We start from the raw sequence: 27,510 nt of genomic DNA on the forward strand, positions 1-27,510 counted from the left end.
TAACTACATAGAGTACTTAGTATATGATTTAGTTTTGTTCTAATACAACGTACACATGATGACTTTTAACCATTTAAATACGGGTATGTCAACATCGAATTCTATTTAGTTCAGTGGACCTCCAAAACGTTCAAGTAATTCCTGCCTGTAACAGCTTAAGGCTCGGCTGAGTGCATGAGCGTAACACACAAACCGCACTTACTTATAATTTTTGCCCAATTGAAGTCACTATCTAGCGAACATAACGATTTCAAATTTGATGAAATGGAGTTACAAACTGAACAGAATTCCCCAAACCCAAAACAACACAGATTTTCAAAAACGAAATCTTTTATTCGTTTCTTCTCTCAAGTTTCAACAGAAGAACCTCCTTGACTCGAACGACAATCAGTGCAATAACAAAACCAAAGCAAAACTGCCAGAGTTATAGGCGCGGAATAAATTACGGATAAACAAACCTGGCAGAACTGCTCTGAGTTTACGGGAGTTCGAGTCAACGATATTCTACCCAACAAGAACCACTTACGGGTTTTCTATCCCGCAAGAAAACTTAACGCCTGCCATACTTAAACTAGGTTGCCGATAGGGAAGAGCTTCCCCAGTGTTCTTTCCAATCACTCACAAAATAGTGCGCGATTGACTACTCCAAACGTTGGGTACACAGGCTAAGGTTGTTTATTTCTGAACGATTTTGGTCGTGAAACCCTTTCCCTCAAGCAGGAGTGCAACACTAAGTAACCATTCAAATGAAACAGAGCGAGCAATCGAAATCACCTACGTGCTGTGTAACATTTTTAGTACTTTCCCTGAAGCTGACTAAAGTAGGCCTGTTTCCACTTGAATCTCAAAATTTGATTTTAAAAAATGAACATTTTGTTTTAGCCTTTTCGGTAAATGAATTAAAAGCTACGATTAACGTTTCTTCTTGGACAATTTTACTAATACTATGGACCTAATGTTGCACATAAAAGTTTTTCAAGAAAATAAACCCCCGTGGAACACGCATTTTTCAGGGCAAGGTTTTGCACTGCCCTTCGTTTTCAATCTAATCCAGTAAAAGTTTAGTTTAATTTACTCTAAGTTTTTTTACAACTACCTGTATTCGTATTTTCGGGCTCACTACACCAACCAGAATGTTCACCTATCTCAAGGTTCAAAGTTTAAATTAAAAGAGTTCTCTTATTGCAGAGTATATGCTGTACAACAGAGAGAAACTGGGGGAAGAGTTAACGAAAAAGAGATGGTTCAAACAGGAGGAAACGGCGCCAACTAAAGTTTTCCTTCGTTTGTGTGGTCGCTGCTTGATTTTTACCCTTAACCTGATGTCATGGCTTTCCAAAGATCCTCAAAGTCGATCACATATCGATCTACATTTTGTGTTTCTTCCAAATTCAAAATTGCTTCGTTCACTAAATACTTTTTATTCTGTTGTTGAAATAAATTTCCTTTACTGTATTATTATTTTTTTTTTTTTTTGGAGGCTACGAACGGCCGAAAATATTGAAATAAATGCAAATCACGTGAACACTCACGCGTTGTCTCTACAATCAGGGACAAATTAAACTTTTTTTTTCCAAGCAAACATCTCTCTCAGGTAGCGTTTCGTCACAACTCCTCTCCCATGCAATACCAAATCATAACTATACCAACCCTTCGTTGTCAGCTGTAGAATGGGGCCTACCCCAAACGACGTCCTCCCTTACCGGCTACGATACATGATTCAGGTCTTGCTTAGTCATGTTTTGTCCCTGACCGTAGATCCGTAAAATTCGTCTCTGAAGTATTTTCGCTTTACAATACAGTTGAATTAACATCTACAATACTAACAACCTCAGTGACATAGTCCATTTTAAAGTGGTTTGTACCACTATCCCGGCACTATGCAACCTTGACAAAAAACTGAACTAAAACCTACAACAATAACCATAAAAACAAATATTTACCGACATATTCCAACTTCACTACACTAATACAACAAAAAATGTATTTAAAACGTCCTGCCAAAGATGACAGTGTCCGGGGGTGCTGGCTCTTTGAGCGGAACATTGTAAAATCCTAATTTGGTATAGAAGTCCAGTGCGTTACTGTTTGTGGTAGCTATTTCACAGTGTACACCTGTGCAATCCTCAGCTTTAAGCGCAGAGAGAACACACGCTAAAAGACGCTTACCCAGGCCAAGGTCCTGTCACAAGAGAAACAAGAACAGTTTAAGAGTGTTGCACACTGAAAAATACAACCCAATCTCACCAGCAGGATTTCGAAGCATTGTCTTGCAAACTTGGTTCACTCGTCAGTTAGTGCATGAGACTCGCAACAAAATCCCAAACAGAAGGTGAATGAGTAAAACTACTGTATGGACTCGCAGCACTCACAGTGAAACCCCGCTTTACGGACACTCGTTATTACGGATAATTTTCTTGCTCCCGTTCCACACATTTTCCTTAAAATTAATCCGCTTAATAAGGACACTCTGTGATACAGGCACTTTTTCTGGTCCCAACGGTGTCCGCAATAACGGGGTTTGACCGTATTTTCTGTTCCTGGTCCCAGCCAAACAAACAACAAAATTTTAAACCTTTGCCAGTCCTCATCATTTTCCTCTGAAGACTGATGTCTTAGAGTGCCAACCTTGTGTATTTACATTGTAATATTTCACCAACATACCTGAGCACGAGGCAGAAGATAGATCTGAACATGCGCACTAAACTTTGTACACAAGTCCTGAGGAAGAAATATAATCGGGTTGTGGAAACTACAGGCAAGCTGTTCAGCATAGGTCCATTCTGATGAATCTCCCTCCGGCTTTTGGTATTTCTTGCGCACCTAAGAAAGGAATGTTACAGTACAACTACTGTAAGAGTAATTCCTAGCCAATCAATAACACATTCCCAAGTAATCTGGAATCACACAAACTGTACAGTGTCGACCAGTGTGTGTAACCTTCTGCTGAAGTTTGCAGAAGCAAAGATTGCGTACAGATGAACTTTTGTAATAGAAAACTTCTTTTAACCAGATACCTAGTCCTATTACAATTCATTTCTTAGACAAACGTTTAAACTAATCATAGTCCCATATGTTATACTGCTTACAACAGAACATTTTCACTGACATTTATCAGCTGCTAGGCCCATAATAGAATACTGTACTTAATGTTTTTAACCATGGGTACTAACTATTGCATGTTTTTGTCCATTGTAATTTTCCCTTCTATGATTCGATAAATGAACCTGGTCCAATGCTGCTCTCTTGCAAAAGATTCTACCGATTTTTTCCCCAAAAGATGGTTTTATTGAAACTGAAGAAGTCCTCCAATGTTCAACAACCTCTGTAAAATGAATGATCTTTTAAGACATGCAAGTACATACCTCTGGAAGCCAGTGCTTTTTAAACTGCTCATAAAAGTGTTTTGAGTCAGAAGTTGCTACTGCAAACCCACAGAGGCCATCACCATCCTCCACTACAAACACATGTTCAGGACAGATCTTTAGATATGGACCAACAAACCTAAAACAAGAACAGAAAAAAAATGAGTCAGGTTTTGATGATTGAAACTGCTATAGAGGCTAGGGTACAGTCAAATGCATAGAAACTGATACTGATCAAATATCACCACCACAACCAAACAATTCCCCGCCAGAATGTTCTTAAAAGGCCGATTTAGACAGTACAGTCCTGTGACATAAATCACATAACCACATAAATCAAACCTTAAACTTGTACATTAGACCTAAGTTATGCCAAACTATGTTCCCTCTGAATAAGCCCTTAGCGAGCACAAACTAAACACAAATAATTGAAGCTAACCAAACTGAAATGAACGCCAAAAGAGTGATAATGTTTCTAAAGATGATTTAAGTGTACTGCATATATACCAACCACATTCAAACCAAGTTAGACCATTATTTAACTAACCTGTCCCCTGCCATATTGAATTGTTTGCAGGGAAACAAATCATGTCCATCTTGCCAATCATCACAAGTTGACACACAAATTTCATACAGTGACCTCTGTTTTAACAAAAAAGAAAATTAACAGATAATCACTATTTTAAATATGTCTAACGTGTTCAATCTGTTGTGCAAAAAACCCTTAACTTATCATTTAAAACAAACTTCTAGACACTTGTGAATGAAAACAAACATGCCAGCTGTAATATAACATTTCCTTCTTAAAACCTAAGAAACATTTCACTAATACTACACCAAAAGCTGCACCACTTTTCACAATGTTTCCAAAAACTACTTTACTGGACAAAAATGAGCCACATATAGTAGTGCATATAATGTATTAAAGAAGGATTTGCACCTCATCTTCAGGCTGGTATGGTCTGATTGTGTAGATACATGTTGTAGGAACTTCAGGAGCTCTCAAGTTAAAAACTTCATGGCCGCCGTCAATAGGTAAAAGACGCTGGGAAAAAATTAACAGCAGTAATAAAATAAACAAAAAATAAAAATAAAAAATAAATAACCTTTTATTTACTCTTGGCAGTGTTTATAGCACCAATGCTAGTGGGGCCGAGCATTAAACTTCACAAGGAAATAATTTAAATTGAAAATAACATGGTTAAAAATCCCAACTGACAGGAGGCAGACCAGCTGGCTATTTACAAGCGCAGCCGAGGAGTTGAACTTGAGGCTACCAAGAAACAACTCAAACTAGGGGACAGAGCGGGACTTGAACCAGGGACCTCCAGCGCCCTAACCACTCAACCACACTGCCTCCTGACCACGCTGCCTCCTAACTCAACAGGAAGATAAGTTCTGTGGTTATCCACCCACCACCTACATGTAAATACAATAATTACTTACCATCAGTTTACAGTAATATTATTCTACTCTCATATCAAATAAGTGCATGAAGGTTAAATACAGTGGTGTACATAAAACTTGTTCTTTTTTTCTTGAAATTTTTTATGCAATGAGCAAAATGTTTTTGCCCAGTATCACACCATAAAGTAATAATGTTAGTAACAAAAAAAGCTAGTTATGATTACTTCTTCAGATGGGTATTCAGAACTATTCATGACACCTTCCTGTGAACCTGTTTATGCATGCAAGGCATTTCCACTGCTCATCAACTGAATTCTCCAAGAAATAAAGCAAAAAAAATAAGACTTAGTCATGCCCAGATGGAAGTTTGAAGCATACCTGTAGCTCTCCACATAAGCCTCCTCTAAACACCCATGGTTCTGGGTCTTCTGGGTAAAAGCTTTGCTCTTTCTGTTTTCTCCTCTTATTCTTGGTACTCAGCCAATTCACAAATGTATCCAGCAACTGCAGTACTTCTTTAACATCCCACACATATGGATACAGATCATACAGCAGGGCCCTGTTAGATGTCTCAGTTAGTCTAACAAACATCTCCCCTACAGATCGGCAGATTTCATGAAACTTCTCAGCTTTCTCATTCCACTCAGTTATCTGCAACACATAACATCAATTTTTTTTCTAAGTAGTTAAACCTTACCTAAATAATATTAATTAAGGTGCCATTGTCAAAGATTCAAATGCACATAGTATATGCAACAGCTCAGATTAGCGTATATATGAGTAATCACATTTAGTATTTTGGTTGAACATCATCACTGCTGTTACAAACATACAACTCTTAATGAAGATTTACTTAACTTTCCAAGACCTTATCATTGGCCGAGAGCAAACCACATGACCTGCAAATAACTGCCTACAAATAATGGTATGCTCACGTGCAATACTGTCCAACTGTGTTTGCTGCAAATAATATTCTGCTTGCGCAAAATTGAAACCACGCTTTAGTGTGAAAATGGCAGACTCCTGCAAGGGGGCGCTTCCTTACCGCTTTTCAAAATAATATACGAAAAACAAACCCGGTGATCCAATGATAAAACAATAATAATTATCGAACTGGGTCATCGCAAAATATCATGATTTGTCAGTGGTGAGCAGATCAGCTGAAGCAAATAATTGATCTGCAAGGTCTGCTCAACCTCGTCCAATAATATTTATTGTTAATTTTTTGCACCATTATTTGAAAGAAGACAGAAAACAGATATCAGTAAAAAGCAATCATGTACAATTTTTCTAGAGGTATTGGTGCCATAACTCTCCAGTTTACATTCTGTGTACACTTTGTCACAGGATTCACGATAGACATTCCAAAACTAGTATGTGTTCAGATTCTATGGCCATGTTTGAAAAATAGGTTATCAGTTTTTTTTCAACACACGTGCTTGATCGAGCAAACTTGGTTTTGCCTTGTTTTTTTTCTCACATTGGTTGGTTGGCTTGATGACAGAATATTCAAGTTAAACAGTAAAGATTGGTCAGTGTGTCAAGGACATTGCTGCATTATGTTAACACACATTTCCCACAACTGGACTTTGATGTATAACTAAGGGCACAGTCATTTAACCAAATTTTCAGAAGGAATTTCAAAAATTGTATGGTGACGAACGGAATGCAACTAACACTAACTTTTCCAAGATGGAACTGATCCACGCAGTTTTGGACCAGAAAATATGACAAAGAGGTACTTTAGAGGGGAGTTCCACCTCTAAAAGCAACCGCTGATCTGTTCTGTTTTGAACTGAAATTTCTGGAAACTCTAGAAAAATGAATCATGCCCTAAAAAAGCACAGCCAAAAGTTCGAGAAATGTACACTTCTCCATGCATATAAAGTTTCTTCACCTTAGTTTTCTGCTCTTGCTCAGTGAGTTCCATAAACTCCTGTGAATCCTCTTTAATAGCATTGAACTTCAACCATTTAAAATCAGTTATGATCTGCTTGGCCTTCTGACCGTGGTTGTATGGCAGATAGAACAAATCCACTAACAGCAGAAGATCATCAGCATTCAGTGGTGTGGTGGCAGGCTTCTCTTTCAGTTCAATTATATCCATTGGCATCTCTTGCTCTTTCTTTACAGCCTCTTCTGGTTTCTTTTCTACATCGTTTGACAGAAACAAAAAACAAATAAGTAATGTAGTTCTTATTATCAAAAACTGATGCACCACTTTTGAAAACATTTATTTGTTAGTATGACTGTACACTCTTTTGATCCAAGAAGACTTCATGTGATATTACTCCATCATTCTTACACCTTCATCCTCTCCCATGAAGGGCTTTTCAGGGATGATAAACAACAACAACAACAACACCAGAAACAAATAAAATTATCGCAAATCAAGCACAACAAACCAAGAGTCCCAGCTGGCAGGAGGCAAACCAGCTGGTTATTTTACAAGCATACATGAGGAGTTGAATTTAGGTCTATCATGAAACAACTCCAGCTGGTGACCAGAGAGGGGCTTGAAAGCCACTTAACCACACTGCATCCTTAACTACTTGATAGTGACTGTGGTGTAATGGCCAAGCCTGCACAACACAGAGTATAGCAGCATGTACATGTATGTAAAATAATACTCTCACCAACTTTGTTGGAGTGACTCTTCAGCGGTTCGCAACGTCTCTCATAACAATCAATCAAATCAAGTGATCAATCTTTATTATACAGTTACCAATTTTTTAGCTAACTACACTGGATGCACAAGTAGCAAAAGCAAATTATTGAGGTGGGCAGTGAAAGAGAAAACGTAATATCTAGTATATTGGGGACATAAACACACTAAAAGAAATGAAGCAGTACAATACTTGAGAGATTGAAAGTAATAACATTTATTACATTTTATAAAATATATAAGTACATAAATAAGTATATGATATGCACTAGCAGCTTTGAGAAAAGAAGCAGCTATAAATTATGAATGTTGTAATAGTCTGGAAATCAGAAATATAAGCATGTCAACATACAATGTAGGCATCCTCAAGTAACAGAATCTGAGGTAGAACTTCCTGTAATTTTATCTTAACATTATGTTTTGACAGTTTTCGAATATCATGTGGGATGCTGTTCCATATTTTAGTTCCAATTCTAGACAAACAATTATTTTAAAAAAATTTGTTTTGGATTATTTGATATAAAAATTGTTTTTATGCAGGAAGCCCTCAGGTCAGACGGTGTCAAGGTTTCGGTGTGTATCTTTTTCTTCATCATCATTTTTTCCTTTCTTTATCGTAGCCACAATTTGCAATGAATAACTTAATTAAATCTGGATTAAATTCTGTTTACTCCCATGAGGGATATTTTTGTCCTGTATTGCTCTCATTGTCTTCAACAAAAATGGCCCAGTCAGAATCTATTATCTGTACGTATGTCAGGAGGGAGGGGACCGACTCATCCCTACCTGTGTGACATCACAAAGCCACAACCTGGGACCAAGAAATAAAGGCTTTCTTTGAAAATGGCGGCCACACACGTAAATTTAAGACTCTACTAGAAATACGCGAACCAACCTTTTTGAGGCGGTAAATCAAAAGAATAACTTGTAAGAAGTACTCAACAGTTTAAACGGTGGAAAGACCTTTACCAAGTATAGCACAGGGGCAGCTAGTCCAAAGGGCAAATTTATCAAGTGTAACACGATCCAATCACTATTAAGCAAATCACTTTATGAATCCCTTGTCCTTGTGATGACAAGGAAAGTAGAAAACCATTTAATTTACCTCAGTTTCTTGTAATACGTTTTACTGACAACAAAACATGGACACAATAAGTACATGTAGATGTACCTGGTGGCAAAGTGCTGTTCAGCTTTTTCCTGCTGTTTTCCTTTGCAACCTTTATTGGTGAAGGAGTCACCACTGGTGAACAAACTGAACCAGTGGTACTTGTAGTTGACCTTGTGCATGTTGCCATGGGAGCTTGCACTTGGACTGGCATGACCTCTGCTGTCATACTGTAAGCACCACTCTTAGCATACGTTCGGGATGTAGCATGTTTCACTTTTGAGAATTCTTCCAGCCAGGCAGAAACTGCCTCTCGCAGAGCATTTTGAGGATCATAGACTGTATGAGCTGCACTCTTAGATTCACTCAGTGATTGACCACTTTCTGTGTCCATTTCACCTTCAACTTTTACAACTTCATTGTCACCGCTTTCACTAGCATTGAAGTTTTCAGAAACTCCCTGATCAGCTTTACCATCAGCAGAGTCATTTTCATTACTTTCACCACTAGCAAGAGGATCTTCCTCCATAGGTTCAGCAGAGCTACTAGCTTTTGGATCAATACTCATTGGTTCTTCTACAGTGATCAATGAGGCATCTCTCAGCCATGAAGAAAGGGTGTGTACAGCAATAAAGTTACTTTCAAACTCACAGTTAGGATTTGTAAGAACACCATTTAACATGGGAAAAAGCTCAACTGGCCTGCCATCGTATGGTCCCAAGAAGACTCGCCGTTGATCATAGTCATTTGCATGAATGTTGTCCCAAATGACAGGTCTCCGTTTAAGCACGTTTGTCACAGCTTCAATAGTTTGAGTGGTAATCACTTTGGAAACTACCTTGGGACCTAAAAACAAGTGAAGCAACGAGATGAGGGAAATGCTGTGATGGGTGCGATGACACAGAACACAGACACACAGGCTGCTATATACAGGAACGTCTAGTCTTTCCTTCCCAAAGCCAGCATTTTGTTTTGAGATAGAAAACTGATTACTGGAAATTGGCAGTAATAAAAAACTAACCAACTCATTTTCAATTCATGCAAATAGATGGCACCATATTTTTTTGGATGCAAAGCATAAATCCACTGAAGTTTGTTCGTAGTGATGAAATATTTTTCAAATTTGAAGGCTTTCTGTTATTGTCAAGCAAAAGTCCAAACAAAACTTACAATTGGCCAAAAATATAGTTTGCAACCAGGGCGTCAACCTTCAGTGAGCTTAAGCCTTACTGTATTTGAGACAAGTGAATTCATTTTAAAGATATTCAAAGTTAGGTCATGTAAATGCAGTCTGTGCATCTAACATTTACATCAAATAAAGCAAGCCAATTACAGTAACCAAAAAGGCCATTGAATTTAAGAAGGGTTTAGTTTTAATTGAACATAGGAAAGCACAAAACCTTTACTCTGTGAGTGTTGTTTGGCACTAACCTTGATCTGTGGCACCCGAATCTCACTCTGTGGTGCAAAAAATGACAAAATCTTTTCAAAGAAAATCTATATTGCTCATGTTCTCTTCACCTCTAGAGGATAGGTTGTTTTACGTTACCACTCACTACACAAAACAGCTAAAAAGTACTCACTGACAGTACTAACAACAAACAACTACATCACAGTTACACACAACACAAAATGTACAAGGCCATTATGCAAAGGAAGCCTATCACATCAATGCAAATTTTGCTGAATTTGGCATGACCAAAATGAATACTGTCTTTCACTGCATACTTTTTGCTAGAGTTGTGGAGACTGCTAATGGCCTTATAACACAAAAGCAATAACTCTTTTTCAATCTTTGTTGTTCTTTTGTAACTGGAAACATGAGAGAGGTCAGAAGTTTGTTATCCAATTTTGTTGCGGCAACTCCACTGACAGGAGAAGTCAACACACCTCTTCACACCCAGGGACATTTTGAGTGGAAGCAAGGTACAGAAGAGAGTTTTCCCTTCAACCACTTCTGTCACATTTATCACTCTGAGGAACGTGAAATTTAAAGGGGGAAAACTCGACCTGTATCTATTTCCAGCTTACAAGAGAGAACAAACACTGAAAATTGAATTATGCTTCAAGTATCTCACAACATTAAAAAAGAACTATCCTTTTGCTATTAAATAAAACCACTCCATCACAACTAAAAGGTTTCTGTATTAACAAATTGTTACAAATAATATAACTCTGTACTGACTACAGCAAACCCTGAAACTTAATCAAGATTTTACTGAGACAGTAGAACCAGAAACTGTTTTTTTTTTTCTTATGCGGATCATTCAAATTTGTTCAAGGTAAGGGCGAATGGTTTGATTTAATCAGCTTGAGGCATGTCTCTTCAATGCTGCAAAAAAACTTTTGTTTGACTGTTGTAGGTTACCATATGTTGCTTTGCAGTTAGATGTATTTTCACGTGAAAAATAACAAAAAGTGGTAAAAGCCTTTAGAAATCGAAACAACGCAAACTTTAAAGTTTTGGAAAAGCAATCACTTATAAACAAAGTGAGTATTGCTAAGTGTAGTTTTTGTGGGAAGCCAAATAAAAATAGAAGATCTGCGAATATCACAACAACTGCAAAAAACATCAACAGCCATTAGAGTAAAACGACTGAACATGGATGTTTCAGGTTTCATTTTTGAGATGACTCATGCAGTTTTATCAATTATAACTGTCTGTTCACACGCAAAGAGTAAAGATTTTGTGCAGTGATAAGAAATCACCAAGAATTATGTTTGGACAATTTCCAACACTTGAAAGGCTGAGAGTTGTTCCTTTTCTGTCTTTCTTTTTTCTTTCACAATTTTTGACAAAATGACGCATTTGTAGAATGTCAGACTGCAATGTACAAACCAAACCTGGAATATACTGTGCTGAATCATTTACAACAGACTTGCAAACTTACATCCCCTGTTTTCCAAGTTGAGTCAAAAAATTCAAACCTTCATAGACAGTTTCTCATTACCTCTGAGAGGTAGAGAATTAACGCAAGCCAAGAGAAACAATTATTTTCCGTTTACACGTACTCTGGACAATTGCATGAATAATGCTCCAAAATAGCAGTAAAATGATCAACTGAACAAATCCAGCCAGCACTAGTTTTAATGTTTCCAGTTTCAATTAAACAGCGCTTGTTTTCACATCACAGAATTAATATGAGAAGGGAAAAAATACAGGGAAAATAGTTCTGCATGTATGCTGTTAGTTTAATAACTTTATTTTATGGAAAAAAATTTTGGAGTTGGTTAATTTGTTTATGTTGTTTACTTTGATCTTATCTTTCAGTTAGAAGTTTATGTCATGATGACTGTTTTGGCATTACCTTGTTCAAAATTCCTCTGATTGTCACTGTTATTAGATCAGAAGAACTTTAAACTGTTAAGTGCAATTGAAGTTCTAATACTACACATGAAACCATGATGATCTTGAAAGGCTGGCTAGCCCGCTGGCAGGAAAGAAAAAACTAAGATGTAACTGTACCTTCAACCAAGCGAATCAGGAATCAATGTCCTTCACCACCACTGCTAAATGAAACAGTACATGTTGACAACAATTCACAAATTGAAAAATCAAAACAAACGACAAAGGGCAAATAATAGCACAAAAAAAATAGCTGACCTGTCCACATGATGTTGATCTTTGGGTCAAGTTTATTTCCCAAGGTAATCAAGTAGTCTGATGTCTCAACGTTTGGAACAGCTCTTGTACCACAGTACTCTACACAAACACAAAAGAAAAATGAGTAAATTATTTTATGCCCCATTCTGTTAACTAGTAATATAATAAACCATGCCCATCGATGGCATTGTTTTAAATCACCCTTCAAAAACTAAAAATGATCTATTACACATTCAAATTTAAAGAAGTTATGGGGCCTTTCATGTTACTGTAAAATCCAGGTTATAAGCCCTGGGTTTCTACAATTTTGTAAGGAATAAAAAAAATGTTTTGAAACAAGCTGATAACAAAACATACTATATTTCACTACAAGACCAAATTTGAAACTCTAACTTTAACTGTAACCAGAGCATAACAAAACAAGATCCGACTTTGATCTCAGATCTATGTAAAAAATCATTGTTCCGTACTCTACTAGTTATGACTGTTCTGACAATATGATTTTATTAGGCAACACGTTAATACTGTCTTATAAAATACTTATAAAGGAATACCATATCTTTCTTATTTATTTATTTATTTATTATTTTTTATTTTTTTGGTGGGGGGGGGGGGAAGGGTGTTTTTCATAAAGATGGGACTATATGAGGAAGGGAGGGGTTTATAACTGGAATAAAATTTTTGTTTAAAAATAGATGGGCCTGTAAGCATGGGGGAGGGGGGGGGGGGTTATAACCAGGATTTTATGGTACCTAAATAATTTTTCACTGACCAGATATACTGTAACCTATTTACACCAAAAAGATTTACTTCTTCACACATAAAACCACCACACATTTTTAAACATTATTGCAGTACAAAATGTAATTTAGACAAAGTTAAAATCAAGGCAAGTGCTGGTCAGCGGTGCCAGCATGGCCAGGGCGTGTGGGGCGGCCATTCCATTTTGCGGGGGCCCCTATGTTCTTACACCTCACATGTTTGCATCAATTCATTTTGCATCTGTTCACTTGCCAAAGCTTGTGCTTTCCAAGTTTATTGCTCCCAGTCTGTCCTGCCCTTTGGTGAGTATAATTCAGTGGTTGTATGTGGTAAGTATTATTTATTTTTATTCTCAGCATTTTCATTCTATCATAATTCCACCTGATAAGATAAAGATGTTACCTGTTGGACAAAAGAGAAAGCTTGGGCATCCTAAGTGTTTATAGACATTATTGGTAATTTCCACCTGGGCATCACCAAATGATTGAAATGCCTCAAGATCAGCACCATGTAACTGTGGATCAATATCATCAAACAACAAGGCAAATGCCATACAACCAAGCTTTTGAACCTGATGAAAGTTGACAAGAAAATGATCTGTGATCAGCAATGCTTCATTGACTATAATCAGCTATTGACTAAAGCATAAAAGCAGTTTATACTAAACATTGAAGTATGTTTGACAGTAGCACCTGGTATAAGGCTTTCTCAGCTGGGACTTGCACTTAGGTAATAATATCTTGGCAGAAAAAACTGTGCAATGTACTTACAAATATGCAAGCTATACACAAGGGTGAACAGAAGTACATGTAGTCCTTCAAATCTGGAAGACATCTTGATGTTCCTTGTGGACCATTAGGCCAGTGTAGAGTAAGCAAATACAGATAATAGTTTTGTTCCCTCCTACATGTACATAACTGTTAGTAGCTTTAGGCTCCTAAATGTATGCAACCAACTCAACCACAGTTCTTTCTAAATTGTTAAATCACCAAAGATTGTCACGTAGACATCTATCATTTATTCACCAAGCTTGAAAAAATTATCACATCACATTTATTTCATGCATTATCCTCTCATTGACATTCAAATCCTAGCAGTATACAGCCAACTGCAAAAACGTTGACACCTAAAAAGCATAAGTTACCATAAACGATGAGACCCAACGGCTTTATGGGTATAAGTATACAAAATTTCACTTCCATAATATTCTGTTCTCTTGCGACGGATGGTAACCAAAATTAGTTGCACGTAACGCATGCTATTTTTTCAGCACTACATTTTTTATCATAAAGAATGAGAATAGTAAATCACTTATTATGCAAATGAAGTTATTGTATGAACACTGCCCATCAAACTGTCAGGTCTTATCATTTATGGTTTATGCTTTTTAGGTGACAACTTTTTTACAATAGAGTGTATGCAGGATGTTTGTCACATAAACCTAGTTTCATGGTCTCCTGTAGTTCAGTGGCAGCAAAAAAAACCCACAGCATCACATTGTCACACAGACCCTGACTGGAACAGTGGATGGAGGCAGCATTTTAGCATAAATCTGATACCACATAAATAATACTTCAAAATAATTGTTAAGGCTCAACTTCTCAACTTTATTTTGGTTGCAATGGACTGGCTGACTGATGGCAGTTGCTAATCTATACTGGTCTGTTATACATCAATGGATTGCTTGCTCCAACAAAAGAAAAGAAAAGAAACATACATCTTTGAAGCTTTTCCACTTCTGGAGTAACAAACATAAAAAATAAAAGAATGAACTGTTTTCTCTTAACATCACAGACAATGTTGGTGCACCAGAACAATAGATTTTTAATTAGTTGTTCTGTCAGGTACACCATATATGGCTGCCATACCTTTTGTCATTTGAATCTCTGGGGACAAGTGAAAACATTTTCCACTGTCCCTTATTGGATTTACACAATCATACTTTTTTTTCCGAATAACTTGACCGTTGGCACTTTGCTTGCCAAGTTTTTCAACATTTTTACAGCACAGTGCTGCCAAACATTGAAAAACAAAACGGGCAGTCAAGAGTGAGTTTTAACACACTACCATATCCACATACATGTATCCCTTCATGTATATTGCCTTCTCTTGACTTCCCCCTGCCAATAGTACACTCTACGCTTAAGATATTTTCAGGAGCAAACCATGTACATGCAAATGACCTGTTTACATAAAAACTATTAAAACTGAAATACCTGTTCCATTTTCCTTTTGAGCAGCTGAACGTCTCTTGTGCTTGAAAATAATATATCCAAACCAGGGGACAAAGCATAGTAGAATGTTATTCCACATTCCTTTGAAGATGATATCAATTGCTTTAAGTTTTCTGTTTGAGAGTGGAAATTTTCAATTTAGTCTACTGTTTGTCACTACCTTATAATATAATATATGCAGTCATGCTTTGCTAAAGGACATACAGTATACACTCAGTCTGTAACTTTCCAACTAACAAGAGAAGTGTGCTATCACAGAACAATGACCTTCAGCCAAGAAACCAATACCCTTTATGAGAGGCATGATACCTTATGACATTTGCCAAGGCTCACAACTAACCTTTTAGCTCACTAGCCGAGTGGCTAGTAACAGCTCTGATTTCACTTGCCAAACCAAAATTTTCACTAGCTACAGTTTCACTAATTCTTTTAACAAAAAGGGGAGTGAGGGATATCGGACATCTTTTATTAGATGTGCAATAAAAATTACTAAGAGTAGTAGTAAATGAACATCTAAAATTAAACAGAGGAAAAACTTGGCTTATTTGAGGTGTTTGATTAAAGTTATTGACAATCCATACAATTCATATTTGAATGGTTTTCTGAATTAATAATTGGGGGAATTAGCAAACCAGATTTGTTTCTTAAAAAATGCAGATTCACCATTCTGGGTGAACAGAAATAAGTCCATTTCAACTTTTTCTTTTTTGAGAAAATTGAAAAGCATGCATGTATGGTAACAATATGTAAAATTGTAAATCAATTGTAATAAGATGAACTCACGCATGAAACTAATGCATGCCCAAATGATTTGACAAATTGTGTTGGACATAAAGTATGCCATCTGAATCAGTCATTACTCCAAGGCTGTGCCAAAGTCAAATACATTAGATAATATACAATATTCCTACTAAAATATTTACAAGATCAAATGTGGTAAAGGCAAGGAAGCCTATATAGAAGCCGGGGGCTTATAAACTATACGCTTCCTGGAACTGTAGGATAAACCATACAAGTTAAGGGTACTGAATGAAAATTCCAATTTGTTTTTTTTAAGGAAAAAAAAAAAAGAAGAAGAAAAGGTGTGTAGCTCAACAGAGTCAATTTAACTAAGAAAGAAGGAATTTTTTAAGGCTATTGCCAAACAAACTGATGCCTTCACTGTTTTGAATTTCACGACTTATTTAGTTGAAAAATGTAGGACCTTGAAACCGAATTGAGAATTTTCGAAGATTAGTTCGACAATAAGGTATACAGAAAAGGCTGGAATTTCTTGTATTATAAGAATGTATCTGGCTTGCAAGAGTAAATATATCACGAAAATAATTTGGAAGTAAGCTTCTTTTAAAAAGATACATAAATTTACCTATTTGGTATAGATAAATCTCAGAGAATTTTAAAATCTCCTGTTCTTTAAAAAGAACACCGGTATGAGCATCAAAAGAAACTTTTGATGTTGTTCTGATTATCTTCTTTTGCAGAACAATAATCCGACTTAAATTAGACCGCACTGTATGCAATGAATCAGCTTGTTGCACCAAATTCAAACTTATTGTTTTAGATACAACATGAAAGATAATTGTCTGAATCAGGCCTTAGTATCAACAGAACTTCCTTTCGTTTTTAGTTAAATATCAAAATAACCAGTTGAAATAACCTGTTTCTTCTGTGCTGTAAAGGTCCCTCCACAAAGCTCTGTGTTTGAGATCATCTTTTGGTGCATACAAATATGTATTCATTCCAAGACTCTTCAGCCTACAAAATGAAAAACCTAGATAAACCTCTATAACAACATGGCTTTCGTTTATATAGTTAAAGGCAGATTTTTATGACTTGTTAGTGAAATTCATGGATTTTCTTTCATGTCAAAGATACTTTTATATTCCAACAAGAGAACACTTTCTCTCATTAAAGAAATACTTTTAAACTTAAATGGATGAATGCGTGGTTCCCCACCACAATAGGTTTTTCACTTTCTTTTTTATTAGCATTGGACATTTTCTGGAACCACACAATTACAAAAAAAATGCTCAAATAATACAAAGTTGTAATAAACATGCAAACAAAGCTAAATAACTGAACAACCAAAACAATGGCTAGAAGACGATACACAAAACAGCAAGAGTTGGTTTTCCTCCTTTAAATTACATGTACTCCATCATGACTGACTTTTGTTTCAATGTTACCTGAGCAACTATTTCTCACATCATTTCTCGTGCATATATACGGGTGATTTAACTTATGCACCCATCAATTTAAACCTTCACCATCCCCCCTCTCAATACTACAGGAATTTTACCATTTTCTACGCCGAAGAAATAGAGCATTTAATGCAGAAGGCCTACCAGAGGGTGGGGGATTTAAACTTTACCTGGGTGGGGTGGGGAATTTCAACCTTAAGTGTCAAGTTGACACCTTTCTTCTGATAACGTGGAATACACTTGGTTCCTGATCCATGAACAAAATTTGGAGCCTAAAATGTCGCTTTTGGGAGTGATTAGCTCACTAAAAAGAGTCCCCACAAACTTTGCAGTGTTTTCGAAGGAATGTATAGAAAATTTACCAAAACTTGCAACTTTTGTTTATGGGGAAGGTCAGGCGGTGTGCGTCACCACTTACAAAGGGTGCTGGGTAAAAATGTGGAATTGCTCATTTGCCTAGAGCTGGTCACAATCAAGTAAACATCTCCCGAACGTAAGACTTTATAAAGTCGCACTGAAATGGACATTCAAACTTTGCTTCCTTTCCCAAAAAGTATCACTGAAGAAAGTAATTCCACAAATTTAAAGGGTCTAGTAGCAGCCATAGATGCTTCTTGTTTGATACACAAGGCGATTTTGTTTATAATAACAGTCCGTGCTGGTTTTTGGACATAAAATTCAAGGAGTATTCAAGCACTAAAAACTGAGTTTTCAAGGAGTACTCAAAGCAAGTTTACTTTGTCTGGCACTGTTTCAAAATGTTTTCATTGGTCATGAATATCAACTTTAAAAAAGCTCCCCCGGATATAATCTGTCCCCAATTTTGAAATCTGCGTTCAATCCCTGAATTACTTTGATACAATCCCACAGATTTCATTATTTTCAAGCACTTTAAGCAAAATTTCTTCTTTTCAAGGGCTTTTCAAGTGCCCTTGAAATCTAAAATTAAATTCCAGAGCTTTTCAAGGACTTCAAGGAGTAGCACAAACCCTGTAGTAAGTTATTCGTGGTTCAGAGACAATCGAGGGGTGAGAATTTTTTATGTTTATTCTTGTAGTATTAAGCTTTTGTACCCTTATGTTTGCTTTTGGACGCTTTCTATATTTAGACCGCAAGTAGGCTCTTTCTTTTCCTAGGTTCTGTAGCGCGCGATGGATCTAACGAACCGGTAAGGCCGCGAGCTACAAGTTCACTTTGTAATTTGCATGATTTTACCGCCACTTGGCGCACATGATCTGAGCAAATAATTTACCCATTTTTAGTTTGCTTTTCTCTGAAAGAGATCTACATTTCCTTCCTGGATTTGTTGGAGAAAAATAGCATTCGAGCATTCGCCCATTGGCTCTTCCAGCCAGTTTCCCAGGAGTGTTGATCCACTTGGTTTAAATGTTGTCATCATAGTTTCTTTATTAATTTAAGGGCTTCTAATGGGAAAACCATTCTGCTGTTATTTAGTTCGCAACAGCAGAATACAGTTTATGAAGTAGAATCCATATGAAAATAATTTAGCAATGTGGAATTTTTCGTGTTGAGCCACCGACGTCACTTCCTGTAATTTGAGTCTTAACTTCCGGAACAAGGCCAAATAATGGCGGCCATGAAATCTCGAATAAAAAGCTAAAAAAAAATACTTCCAATCGCCCTAAAGGATTGAAATTTAGTAACATGAGTAAGAAGGTCATATTCTACACGAAAATGCAAAAAGATGGAAAATGAAATTTTCGTCCCAGGGGCACTTTAAAGAGGACATTCGCAATTGTCACACAGCCAAACAAAGAGTGCAATTCGATGGCACATGGACAGAAAAATAGAAAATAATCAAACTTCTGCCCCATAGATTTTTTCCATTTTTCCCTAAAACATAGAAAATCGATAAAGAAAGTGATCAATATTGAAAAAAAACTGGGGGTCATTGAACATCTAAAAGAGTTATAATCTAGACAAAGTAGTCACTGTGGTGACCAATTTCCAAAGTCACGTTTTTGCGTGACAGATCGGAGAAGCACTGGAACCTAAACAGGGTTATCTATCCCATAATTCACAGCCCACAATGGTTGCTTGAGCCAATGTTTTTGTTTGAGTGTGCTGTCAAAACTCTGATTGTTTAAGTTGTTTATTGTTATTCTACCTTCAAAACTTGTATAGCTGTTTAGCCAATGCCAAGAAAATGCATCTATAGCCGTAAGCGAAGCGAAAATGTGAGAAGTAAGCTTATTTCTTTACCTAGAATGGGTAATAGGTGGAGAATGATTGTACACGGGATTGATGATCAATAAAATTGCTCTCTTGTAAGGTAAGACTTTCTTGTTTACTATAAAAACTTAGAAAAGCTTAAAGGTGACTTTGTATAACGAATAGACTATATAAAGTATTGCATTTCAATTATTTTGTTATATCAAGAGTCAAGTAAATATATAAATCTCTTGGCGCTGAGACTGGGACGAGCGGCAATGGCGACGGACGCAAACTTCTAAGCTCCGTCTGGGTCTCGAAGCAGACATGTAAAAACCATAAAAAAAATGGAAGGGAAAGACCAGGGAACGAAGAAGAAAACCGGTAGACGTAAAAGAGAAGAAATGAGCAGTTTAAGTAGCGAAAATTCGCAGGGAACGCCAGAAGCAAAACGTGCTGGCAACACCCGACAAATGGCGGACGTTGTAGATGATGCGAGCAATGTAGGCGTATCAAGAAGCGACCCTCAGGTTCCAGCGTTAGCAGCGATATGGGAGGTTGTGGTACGCATCGAAGCAAATACAAATCTTCTCATTAATGAGCATAAAGCGTTAAAGACACATTGTGAAGAGCTTCAAAAGAGCATACAATTCACCCAAGCAGACGTGGAAGACATGAAGAAAGAAAACCAGAAGCTTAAAGATACAATGAAGGCAGTTAACGAGAAAAACAACGAACTAGAGAAGAAAGTTGACCAGTTGGAAAACAAGCTCCAGTCAAGCGTCGAGCTGGGAAATATTTTAGAGAAGAAATTGGAAGAAGCGACAAAAATGCACGACAACTTGGAACAGTATTCAAGAAAATTCAACTTAGAAATATACGGGATTCCCGAACAGGAAAGAGAAGATACAGAGGAAATCGTGCTCAACCTCGCTAAACGCTTGAATGTCAATCTAGAACCTAAGGATATTGATATAGCACACCGGATGAAGAAAGGTAATACTCGGCCTAGGCCGATTATTGTCCGGTTTACCAATTATTACAGTAGAAATAGACTATACAAGAACAGGAAAAAGCTACGCAGGGCAAATTTCGAAGATTTTATCGAAGGAGCTCACAAAATCTATATCAACGAGAATTTGACTGCCTTAAGATCACAATTGTTCAAAAAGGTCAGAGAAAAAAAAGGAAGTCAAAACTGGAGAATCTGGACTTTAGATGGCACAATATATGTGAAAACAGATCCTGAAGGTAGCTCTGCTACTCAAATTAAGTGTGAGGCGGACCTTAGCAGATTACGTTGATAGTTTATACTTCATATGTAGCTTAAGCTTAGTTTGTTTATTATGCCCGCAGCCTTTATCTTTCTCTTCCTCTCGATCGTCGATCACGTTACAAAACTGATATTATTACAAATTTTGCTTCATTTGCTTCGATGACGGATGGAGGTTTAGGATTTTGCATAGCTTGTTTTTTTCACTTTCGGACGAACGCGGATAAATCCCAGAAGAGTAATTTAAGCGTTAGTGTCCTTTTGTTATTAGCCTTAGTTTAGTGTCAATTATTTTGTAGTCCGTGTTTTGTTTCCTTTTTTGGGGGGCATAATTTTCTTTAGCTTAATTTATGCTCGAATTTTGTTTCTTACTGTTTTGTATAAACAATGTCTAACTTGAAGATTTTGTCACTGAATGTGCGTGGCCTTCGTAAAGCAGAAAAAAGAAGAGCTATATTCTGTTATCCGAAAAAACAAAAAGCTTCAATTTTTTGCCTTCAAGAAACATTCTCAAAGACAGAAGACGAAACTATTTGGCGTGCTGAATGGGGTGGACAGATATTATTTTCTCACGGCTCAGAGCACTCTAGAGGTGTATGTATATTAGTGAAACCAAACGGCTTTCCCTTAGAAACCATAGAAAATGATGAAGAAGGGCGGTATATCTTTGCTAATTTGAAATTAACAACAGAGGAATTATCATTAGTCAATATTTATGCACCAACGGATTGTCGCCTGCAAATTCCATTTCTGCAAAAAATTACCCACCTTTTGGTAACTAAAACCTGTGTTTCTAGGGTCATTATGGTAGGAGATTGGAATACAACGCTTAGCCATCTAGACAAAAGTGGTGGCCTTCCATGGAAAGAAACAATTTATAGGAATGGTTTAGTGAGTTTGATGGCGGAACTTAACTTGGTTGATGTTTACAGAACACTTCACCCAAACACAAAAACATATACTTATGAAACCAAGAGTCAAAAATTAAAGTCTAGAATAGATTACTTCATAATTGCAAAACAATTAATCAACAAGGTAAAGAAAACAGAAACACGATCCTCAATTGCTCCCGATCATAAAGCTGTCTTTCTTAGCCTTGAAATCGATCAAACATTTAAACGTGGACCGGGTACATGGAAATTTAACAACACACTACTGAAAGACGACGAATATATAAATTTAATTAAAAACAATTACTCTTCTATTCAAGAGAAATACAAAGAAATTGAAAGCCGTCAACTGTATTGGGAATTGGTAAAAATGGAAATAAGAAGTATGACAATTGTCTTCTCCAAGAAGAAAAGGTTCAATTTGAGAAACCGTGAAACAGCCATCCAACGTAAGTTAGAAGAGCTAGATAAGGAAATTTGTAATAATCAAAATCTAGACGATGATATTCTAACGGAGTATGAGAACCTTAAAAAAGACCTGTCCGAAATTTATCATACAAAGGGAAAGGAGGCGATGTTCAGATCAAAAATAAGATGGATTGAGAATGGTAAAAAACCAACGAAATACTTTTTTAACTTGGAAAAACGGAATTATGAGAAAAAGATTATAACCCAGCTTAAAACAATAGACGGAGAAATAATCACGGATTTAAGCATGATAAATGAAGAAATAGAAAACTATTACAAAAACTTCCTGACTGCTAGAATCCCACAAGACGAGAACAATAATTTCGACGACAACTTTGCCCGCTTCTCCTCTGATTTACAAAATCCAAAACTAGCTCAAGACGAAGCAAGCGAACTTGAGCAAGAACTGACAAAAGATGAACTACTGAATGCCTTAAAAGGTTTCCAACCTGACAAAACTCCAGGTGATGACGGTTTCACGAAAGAATTTTATGAAATCTTCTTCGAATTGCTATGGAGGAACCTCCTCAACTCTTTCAACGAAGCCTTTCAAACAGGCAAACTGTCTATATCTCAGAGAAGAGGAATTATTTCGCTAATACCAAAAGATGAAAACAATCTTATGGTTTTAAGCAACTGGCGTCCAATAACATTGCTTAATGTCGACTATAAAATATTGGCTAGAGCTATTGCAAAAAGAATAGAGACGAAGATGCCCAAACTGATTCATTGGGACCAAACAGGGTTCGTAAAAGGACGATACATCGGTCAAAATGTGAGGCTTTTAAATGACCTTATGGAATTTACCGAATTAAACAAAGTCCCAGGAATACTACTCTTTATAGACTTCGAAAAAGCCTTTGATACATTAGAATGGCCTTTTATTCATCACACTTTAAGATTCTTCAATTTTGGCCTGAACATTCAAAAATGGATTTCAGTACTCTATAGCGATGTTGAAAGCGGAGCTATAAACGGCGGATACATGACTAATTATTTTCGAGTATCAAGGGGCGTAAGGCAAGGATGCCCGCTGAGCCCTCTATTATTCGTCCTATGTGTAGAACTTCTTGCACAAAAAATACGACAAAATCCGGAAATAACAGGTATTGAACTACCTAATTCCATTGAAGCTAAGCTAAGCCAGTTCGCTGACGACACTACATTAATATGTAAGGACACGATGTCATTACGTGGAAGTATGTCAGTTTTGGGGAGCTTTGGTGAAATTTCAGGTTTAAAGCTAAACAGCAAAAAGACAAAGGCTATGTGGATAGGCTCTTTGAAAAACAACAAAACCAAACCCTTAGAGATAGATGTTCCAGCGGACCCAATTAAGACCTTAGGAACCTATCTTTCAAACGATAGAGACAAAAATAACAATTTGAATTTTTATCTAAAAATTCAAAAGATGGAAACTAAATTAAATATCTGGTTGTCTCGCGACCTTACACTTATGGGAAGAACCCTGCATGCTAAAACTCTAGGAGTCTCTAAATTGGTGTATGCAGCCTCAATGTTGACTGTTCCTCAAGAAGTTATTAAAAGAGTCCAAACCAAGCTCTTTAATTTTTTATGGAAAAACAAAAAAGATAAAATAAAAAGGGAAGTTCTTTTTCAAGAAACAAGTAAAGGTGGCCTGAACTTTCCAAATTTTGCAACGACAGTTAAAGCACTCCGCTTGAGTTGGATTGGTAGACTGCTTAACAGTCCAACTACTGATGCATGGACAGCTATTCCAAATGCTTTTTTGAAAAATATGGAGGTCTTAACTTCTTGCTCAAGTGTAATTATCATATAAAGAAACTAGACAAAAATTTACCGTCTTTCTACTTAGAAATGCTAGAGTACTTTAAGGAATTACGTCTAAATCGCCAAGATAAATACAAAAGTGACCTTGTTTTATGGAACAATCAAGACATAACTATTGAAGGTAAATCGCTGTTCTGGAAAAGTTGGACCGAAAATGGAATTTACTACATTCAAGACATTCTGAATGAAAATGGAAAATTCCTAACTTATGAAGAATTTAATCGCAAGTACAAAATAAAAATTAATTTTCTAAACTATTTTCAAATCCTGGCATCAATTCCAGCAAACCTCAAATCAAAGGCAGCTTCTACACCCAGACCTATGAACTTTATTCTCGATGATTGTGATACATTTGACTTATCTAGGGACAAATCGATTAAACTTTCAAAACTGAAATGTAAAGACTATTATCATCTCTTTCAAGAAAAAGCAGAAGTTACACCAACAGCCATAAAAACTTGGGCCAGACAATACCCCGATATAGAATGTAAATGGCAAAAATTATTCCAAAATATACCTCGCCTCTCTACTAACAACAAATTGAGACAATTCTCCTTTAAAATGTTACACCGTATTTTAGTGACCAAAAAAGAGCTCAAACGATTTAAAATAGCAGATAATGAGGAGTGTTTTTTCTGTAATTCAGCTGATTCCTTGGAACATGCATTTCTGGAGTGCCCTGCAGGCCAAAAACTCTTTCAAGAAGCCTTAACATGGTTTAATAATAAGCACAAAGTAAATTTTACTCCATCTAAACAACAGTACCTATTTAAAGACTATGATCCACCCCCGAGTACTAACTCAAAATTAATGCGGAAATTCCAGATCCTTACTGTACAAACTCAGAAATATTACTACTCATGTAAAATGTTAGAAAAACCTCCAAATATTCTAGAATTGAAGTCAGCGCTAATCTTACAATGGAAAGTTGAAAAATGGGAAATTTAAAATTAATTTAAATTAACGAAAACGCACAATTTTTTTTTTTTTTTTTTTTTTTTTTTTTTTTTTTTTAGTAGTGTAACCCGCAGTTTGTAAGTAATCTAGTTACTGTTATGTTTAAGGCTATCTGTATTAAATTGTAAGTAGAGTCCTGTTTTGTTCAGTAGCGTAAGTAACCAGTAAGCATGTATTGTAGGTAGAATACTGTATTGTCTAGTGATATATTTAGCCCGTACTGTAAGTAATGTAAGTAATGTGATTTTGCAAACAATAAAAAAAATAAATAAATAAAAAAATAAATCTCTTGGCGCAAAATACCCGCAGGTATCAATGCCTTTTCTTGGTCTTTTTGTTGCAACCTTCCCTGTCTAATCGTTTCACGTCAAGTTTTCATTTTCTAAACTGTGCAACGGAGATGAATTTCCCCCTTTTCCATCTTTTTAATGCAGTCACATCGGCCGACATGTGTGTTTACCCCCATGTTCCTCCGTGTATCGTCAACCATGAATTTGCGCGTGACATTGCATGGCGTGTGCGTTACTTGCGCACTAAAGATGCACATAAACAATTAGCGCCAACATCCTTAACCAGCACTAAGCCAATTTGTTCCTCTAACTTCAAAACTAATTTAAACCAGGAAAAAAGTAACACAGACTTGGTTAATGACGGAATTTTCAACAGGCTAACCTCTCCAGACTGATGTTGGTGGACACGAAAAATACTGATCAAATGATGCATTCTGATTGGTCAAATTTTGTGACGCACACCGCCTGGGGGAAGGGTGTTTGATCATCAAATTTGGCGTTAGGGCAGGACATCTGAATGGATTCCTCCCTTGAAGTTTCAAATTGATCAGTGCATTACAAGGTTTGTTGTTTTGACTTAAGGGCCCAGGGTGCATTCCGTGTATGTTGCACGCGAAAGATACGGCAAAGTGTTTGGCCGCTGAAGTGCCTGTGCCAGTTTCTCTGACCGCCACGCCAACTTCGTTCCCTGCCCATTTGGGAGAAAAATCCTGGATATTCTTGGATGACAACAGTTTACCAAGCCTACAACTGTAGAAGTTTTCAAAGGCCAAGGAAATTTTTCTTCACGCCAACATTTATGAAGTAGTCTACTCTGTCTTTACGCCTCTTTTACGCTAGACTTCGATCTTGCGCCAGTGCCCCGAACGATTTGGAACCCACGCCGAAGATCTTCGACAAAACCTACACGAAATTAAATGCCCCAGCCTGACTCAAGGCCCGTCCACGCCATGAATTAAGTTGTTTTAGTCTTCTCAACGCAACCAAATGATTCCAGGGAATCAAGCTAAATATTGTAATGATTGATTTGTTTACATTCCTAGTAAAGCCACTTTGTGCAAGTTATTTATTTTGAGTGGGGTTTTACAAAGGTTTTACATCATCAGACAGACGAGACATGGACGTACAATCGACCGATCTGATTCTTATCGTTCCACTCATATTTTAATCCAACCCCATCCCTTTTATTACCTTAAAAACAGTTCTTTTCTTTGTTCGTAAGTCCACGGTCTTCCATAGAAACCTGTCACAAAGTAAGGAAAGGAATACCATTTAATATAATCCTGATAAAAGGAGGTCTGCTTCACCCATCCCAGATATCTTTTGTTCAAGTTGATGTTAATTAGCGCCGAAAAAAACACACTAACCTTCGACTACCCCACTAAGAAACTCTTCATTCTTATCTTTAGACACATCTGAACTCATTGCAGCTCTTTTCTTTGATCCTATACGGAGTTTAAGTTTAGAATTCTTCAGAATACGGACCCGACCAGATAACGCCTTCATTGGTACCCGCTTAGAAATAAAATTCAGAGCTCAAATCTGATTATGCGCAGTTACGACACAAACCCCGTTTTTCTGGTTTTTGCAATCTCCCGCGAATATCCCGCGCCGCGCGTAGCCTGGCGGGCGTTCAATTTCATTCAAACAACACGGAACTGACAACGATTTCTGTGGATCAAACCACTGTCAATTTAGATATATAGAAAGTAGAAGATTTCTTTTTGTAAGCTTTTCAGAATTTCTTGAAAATCCGCAAGAAAAGTGTCAAGAAAAGTAGCCTCCTCATTCTCGTCCCCAGAGCCTCCTGTCCCTCTTAGCCGGCGGGGCCTTCGCACGAGGGAAAGGAGGCTCTGGGGACACAGGATTTGATTGGCTAGTTCCTAACAATAGAAATCAAAAACGGAAGTGAAAATGTTAGCGGCAGAGCGTGGGATGGGCGACTGGCGGCCTGGCGCGAAAAATAAAAGTAGCTACAAAATGAAATGCAGCACGATGGCGGACGCTAAAAAATCGCTAAAGATTCTCTGAGAAAAGCCGTTGGCAAATTTTTTTAACATCTTTGGGTGTTATGATCAAACGGGTTTAATCAGAAACCACTCTGTCGATAGTTTCGTGAAGGAAACACGGTGTGGAGTTGGCAAAAGTCTTTAGAGTTTTTATCGGGAAGGGAAATTTCGCTCGATGATAATTTTCCTAACAAACTCTGTCAACCTAGTTTTTACAAGATAAAAGAAATTACGAATTGCAGTCTTAAATGGAAAAGAGTCCATCTTCGCAGAGGCTTTCGTTGGCTGAGACA

The 27,510-nt window shown here is 36.9% G+C and overlaps 1 protein-coding gene across 1 annotated transcript; it reads right to left on the reverse strand.

The window, feature by feature from the left end:
• Positions 1-312: 312 nt before the first annotated feature.
• On the reverse strand, positions 313-26,989 carry LOC146473081 (protein O-GlcNAcase-like). The gene is made up of 14 exons (XM_085118797.1): positions 26,576-26,989; positions 26,400-26,451; positions 16,803-16,900; positions 15,128-15,258; positions 13,314-13,482; positions 12,150-12,248; positions 8,609-9,391; positions 6,670-6,923; positions 5,151-5,423; positions 4,306-4,410; positions 3,913-4,007; positions 3,366-3,504; positions 2,665-2,823; positions 313-2,182 (listed from the first exon to the last, which is right to left on the reverse strand). The coding sequence occupies exons 1-14, from the start codon at positions 26,712-26,714 to the stop codon at positions 1,988-1,990; spliced, it is 2,691 nt and encodes an 896-aa protein (XP_084974923.1). The 5' UTR covers positions 26,715-26,989; the 3' UTR covers positions 313-1,987.
• Between the last annotated feature and the right edge of the window lie 521 nt (positions 26,990-27,510).

The sequence above is a fragment of the Pavona decussata genome, unplaced genomic scaffold, assembly GCF_977016875.1.
Source record: "Pavona decussata unplaced genomic scaffold, jaPavDecu1.1 SCAFFOLD_95, whole genome shotgun sequence".
Classification (NCBI taxonomy): Eukaryota; Metazoa; Cnidaria; class Anthozoa; order Scleractinia; family Agariciidae; genus Pavona; species Pavona decussata.